The sequence below is a fragment of the Borostomias antarcticus genome (genome assembly GCF_949987555.1).
Source record: "Borostomias antarcticus genome assembly, chromosome: 28".
Classification (NCBI taxonomy): Eukaryota; Metazoa; Chordata; class Actinopteri; order Stomiiformes; family Stomiidae; genus Borostomias; species Borostomias antarcticus.
The window spans coordinates 2,486,706-2,491,705 of NC_140261.1; the positions used below are offsets into that span (position 1 = coordinate 2,486,706).

At 49.2% G+C, this 5,000-nt stretch overlaps 2 protein-coding genes across 2 annotated transcripts in view; both read left to right on the forward strand.

The window, feature by feature from the left end:
- The window catches only part of gabra6a (gamma-aminobutyric acid type A receptor subunit alpha6a), a gene marked incomplete at both ends in the record, with an annotated part of 7,783 nt that extends 7,646 nt beyond the window's left edge, over positions 1-137 (forward strand). The window contains one exon of the mRNA XM_084459565.1: positions 56-137. Within this exon, the coding sequence (XP_084315691.1) occupies positions 56-137 (82 nt within the window). The remainder of the gene's footprint in view (positions 1-55) is intronic.
- Positions 138-2,935: 2,798 nt separating this feature from the next.
- The window catches only part of gabrb2a (gamma-aminobutyric acid type A receptor subunit beta2a), a gene marked incomplete at both ends in the record, with an annotated part of 20,087 nt that continues 18,022 nt past the window's right edge, over positions 2,936-5,000 (forward strand). The window contains 3 exons of the mRNA XM_084459566.1: positions 2,936-3,009; positions 3,126-3,226; positions 3,741-3,808. Coding sequence (XP_084315692.1) covers positions 2,936-3,009; positions 3,126-3,226; positions 3,741-3,808 — 243 coding nt within the window. The remainder of the gene's footprint in view (positions 3,010-3,125; positions 3,227-3,740; positions 3,809-5,000) is intronic.

Here is a 5,000-nt window from a genome sequence, read left to right on the forward strand (position 1 = left end):
TTGAGACTAGCATGGTTCTGGTTCTCTCCTGGCAGGGATGACGGGTCCCTCCCAGACTGACCAGCCCGGTGCCTGGGGGCCGCTGCGAGGAGAACGGACCTTCACCGCTCGGCCAGCTGCCACCACCGGTCCCCTGAACCACCGGTCCCCTGAACCACCACCGGTCCCCTGAACCACCGGTCCCCTGAATCACCGGTCCCCTGAATCACCGGTCCCCTGAACCACCGGTCCCCTGAATCACCGGTCCCCTGAACCACCGGTCCCCTGAACAAGCACCCGGCGCTCTGCAGCCTTTCATCTGACTGTCGAGGGGACCAATCAGAAACTCTTCTGTTTTGCCCATCCTGGTGTGTCCCTCCTCTCTCTCCGTCTCTGCCTCTCTGCCCACTGACCCTCCTGATCAGACCAGCACTGACCTCAGACCAGCACTGACCCTCCTGTTCAGACCAGCACTGACCCTCCTGATCAGACCAGCACTGACCTCAGACCAGCACTGACCCTCCTGATCAGACCAGCACTGACCTCAGACCAGCACTGACCCTCCTGATCAGACCAGCACTGACCCTCCTGATCAGACCAGCACTGACCTCAGACCAGCACTGACCCTCCTGTTCAGACCAGCACTGACCTCAGACCAGCACTGACCCTCCTGTTCAGACCAGCACTGACCCTCCTGATCAGACCAGCACTGACCTCAGACCAGCACTGACCCTCCTGATCAGACCAGCACTGACCCTCCTGATCAGACCAGCACTGACCTCAGACCAGCACTGACCCTCCTGTTCAGACCAGCACTGACCCTCCTGATCAGACCAGCACTGACCTCAGACCAGCACTGACCCTCCTGCTGGGGTGTTTGGTTCAACACTGGCCCCAAACACAGGCACACACACACACACACACACACGCACACACACACGCGCATGTACGGATGCACACACCACAGACATACATACACACACTCATTTGCACGCACACATGCACACACACACAAACATACACACACACACTCACGCATGCACACACACACTCACACACACACACACACACGCACACACACACACACACACACAAAACACACACACACACACAAAACACATCAAAAAGAAATGGATGACATAATGTGTGCCGGATGTAGCTGGTGATGCAACAGTGAACCAATGCTTTCAGAAGCCTTCCCTCTACAGAGCCTCTCTACAACAAGAGACTCTCTCTCTCTCCCTCCTCTCTTTCTCTCCTTCTCTCCCTCCCTCCTTCTCTCTCCCTCCCTCCTTCTCTCTCCCTCACCCTCCTATTCTCTCTACCTCCTCTCTCTTTCTCTCTATCTCTTTCTTCCTCATTCTCTCTCCTTCCTCTCTCCCTCCTCTCTCTCTCTCTCTCTCTCTCTATATATATATATATACAGTATATATATGTGTGTGTGTACTGTACATATTATTGCAGCTACTGCAGTAATATGTACATTACATATATATGTGCATGCATGCATATGATCGATGTACATGGATCCTGGGATGTTCAAGATAACGCTGAACTTTGACCTGGACATGGCTTGGCTGTGCTATCACTGTTGTCTACATTTGCTGTCTGTACCTATCTTTGCTGAGTAAATGAACTGAGTCCTTTAAGCAGTGGCATATTGTAGCCTATATTTCCCCCGCTATGAATGGACAGCTCGCCCCAGCGTGGGCGAGATGGGGAGGGCCATCTAGAAAACGAATGTATTTAAAATAATGGAACATTCTTGTAAATGTTTTGTTGTATATTAATTGCATGAGGACCAGTCCGTTCTGTATCATGCCCAGGAGGAGCATCACAGTGCATAATACCTGTATGTTCTGTTTGAAAATATCTACCATGTTGTCCCGAGCAAATAAACTTCTTACTTGGAATGGAGAGGAATGTGACCTTAAACCTCGTCTTTCTCTGTACAGATGACTGGCAGTGGTGTAGTGGAGGGTACAGAGATACACTGAGTAGACCCACTCCTTTATCCATGGACCCACAGTAGACCCACTTCTCTATCCATGGACCCACAGTAGACCCACTCCTTTATCCATGGACCCACAGTAGACCCACTTCTTTATCCATGGACCCAGTAGACCCACTTCTTTATCCATGGACCCACAGTAGACCTACTTCTTTATCTATGGACCCACAGTAGACCCACTTCTTTATCCATGGACCCACAGTAGACCCACTTCTTTATCCATGGACCCACAGTAGACCCACTCCTTTATCCATGGACCCACAGTAGACCCACTCCTTTATCCATGGACCCACAGTAGACCCACTCCTTTATCCATGGACCCACAGTAGTACACACACTTATTTAAAGGTACCTAACGAAACGTGAATCAAAACAATCAGTTCTTTGTTTATTTTCGAAATTCCTCGATTATATGGTTCCTTGTAGTCTAATAAACACGTTGAATCACTTGAATGTCTTTCCAACCTTGTAATTTCTTCGCAAAATGATATTTCGCTAATGTTTTGAAAACAACAAAGATGTGTGAAACATCACTATTACGTGTACGTATTGACGCAATGACGTAGTACACGATTTTCGGGGACCACCTTCTCAAATTTGCTCTAGAGCGCATACTAGTGGTCAAAAACTACATTGGGTACCTTTAAGCACCACTAAGGTAAAAAAAAACAAAAAAAAACAAAAAAACATTTGTGCTCCAGTGTACCCACTTCTTTAGTCCCCACTCCCCCCTGATGACTGCTGGGTCGTGGCTCCTGGATGATGCGCTTCTCCACGCGGCCCTTTAAACTTCCCCTCGCGCTGCCCCACCGCCACCAGGCTCGCGCTTTCATCTGCCGGGACGAGGCGCGCATGCGCCCCTCAGTGGCTTCTCTGCGCCGTCTGGAGTAAGTTGGATGGTCGCTCTCCTCAGTCGCAGCCCGAAATCACACCGAAACTATTGCGATGGGGAGGGTGAAGAAAAACCACTTTGGGATTTGGACCCTACCGCTATTTCTCACTTTTGTCTGCGTGCAAAGGTAATTGATTTGGTGATACCTTTCTGCATTGCATGACATGCAGGCGGCCAGGCGCTGCGTGCGTGGTGCATGTTACTAATAAGGTATATTTGCATCCCACCACCTTCTCTGCCCAGCAGCAAGGATGCCAAGGACCCCAGCAACATGCCTCTGGTGAAGGACACGGTGGACCGGCTGATGAAGGGATACGACATTCGGTTGAGACCGGATTTCGGAGGTAAAGAAAATGGAAACGACCGAGTGTCATGTTTGCAGACATGTATGACGCGCGCGTTACATGTGTAATGAAGTGCGAGGATCCTGGGTCATTTATTCCCACGGTCAGCGTTATGGCACACCCGGCTATATCACCTAATTACGGTCATACTAGTGTTATAACCTGCAGAAATACACAGGAGCCCCCCCCCCCCCCAGAAGCGCTCTCTACCTTCATTTTATTGATGATGGAGCTCTTATCTGAACGGAGGTTTCAACTTGCTGATCGATTTAATCCGTGCCACACTCTTTTATTTGTTAGCTTTTTTGTGTCATGGAGATGAATTATTCCAAAGATCGCAATTTGTATTCCCCTCAATGTCAAATTTAGAGTTGTCAAAATCATACAACGGGGCATAAGCATCCTACTGGATGCTGGGTATTCGGTTGGTCAACCTAAAAACGCTGATGAATTTGTTCTAGGCTGTGTTCGTGATGAGACCGCAATTCAGGTTCTACGTGTTTCTTCTTCACAGGAGCGCCGGTGGCGGTCGGAATGAACATAGATATAGCCAGCATAGACATGGTGTCAGAAGTCAACATGGTATGTACACCTCAAAATCTCGATGCAGTGTTGTAGGTCTTGTATTCTCTCATACGGTTACCAGCGAATGCACCATTTTCTTGGACAGTTTGGATAGGCCTATGCCAAATGCGCGTCTGGGATCATGGATGTTTAATGTCCATTTTTAAAAATGTCTTATGTGAATATTTGGAGTATTTCCTAGGATAATCGAGGGGTCTCGCTGTTATGGAGAATCATTCAGTGCTCCGTCTTGTCGCCCTGCGTTCTTGCATGGATGGTGTGGGTGCATTTGAATTCCAAACACATGCTCACTGGCGCACTATTACGCGCACCCTCTTGCGCACGGAGAGGATCTGTGTATCCGATGTGCCGCTGTCTGTCCGCAACTGTCAAACGGTGCAGTCATGTTGACGCGACAGCGTGACTTCACTGCGAAAAACGCAGGGAACCCGTATTTTCATCTCTTACCACGAAATTTGCAAATCAAATTCAATTGATTCTCCGTTCCCCTGGGGAGTCTATTGTCAAACCCACTCCACTTTGAGGAGGATGCAGAGCGCATCGTCAGCTACGTAATGACCCCCCTGCCCCTCCCGTCAGTTCATGAGTTATATGACGTAACTATTTGGTTAATACTAGGCCTCCATGTCGGGACAGACACCATAACGGGGATCGGTTCACCGCAAGCTCCGCGCTGCACAACCCGAGCGTCGTGTGTCTGTGTGTGACCTGGAGGATAGATGAGTTGGAGAGGACAGGGGAAAAGTTCACCCGATACCAATAGCACCCCCTAGTGGTCGTTCTTCACAGATCACTGCAACCATAACAAATTACTTGCGATGAAATTGACATGTCACGTGATTTTCAGCACAGTAACTGATTCGTATTGGTTTATGTGTTCTCTGTTTACTCAAAGGGCTTTGTAGAGAGATGTGCACTTGTTCACCTCAGAGTGTGTGTGTGTGTGTGTGTGTGTGCACGCGCGTGTGTGTGTGTGTGTGTGTGTGTGTGTGAGAGAGAGAGAGAGAGAGAGAGAGAGAGAGAGAGACCCAGGCGGACTCTAAAGAAGAATCTGAGGCTAGTGGAAAGAGGCTGGATGTTATATAACGGTGTATATGTGCTATTTAAGGAGGTGTGTGTGGCGGTTTGATCACTGCTCAGCTGTTGGGTGTGTCTGTCTGCATGGGTTTTATTGGGCTTCTTCCAACCT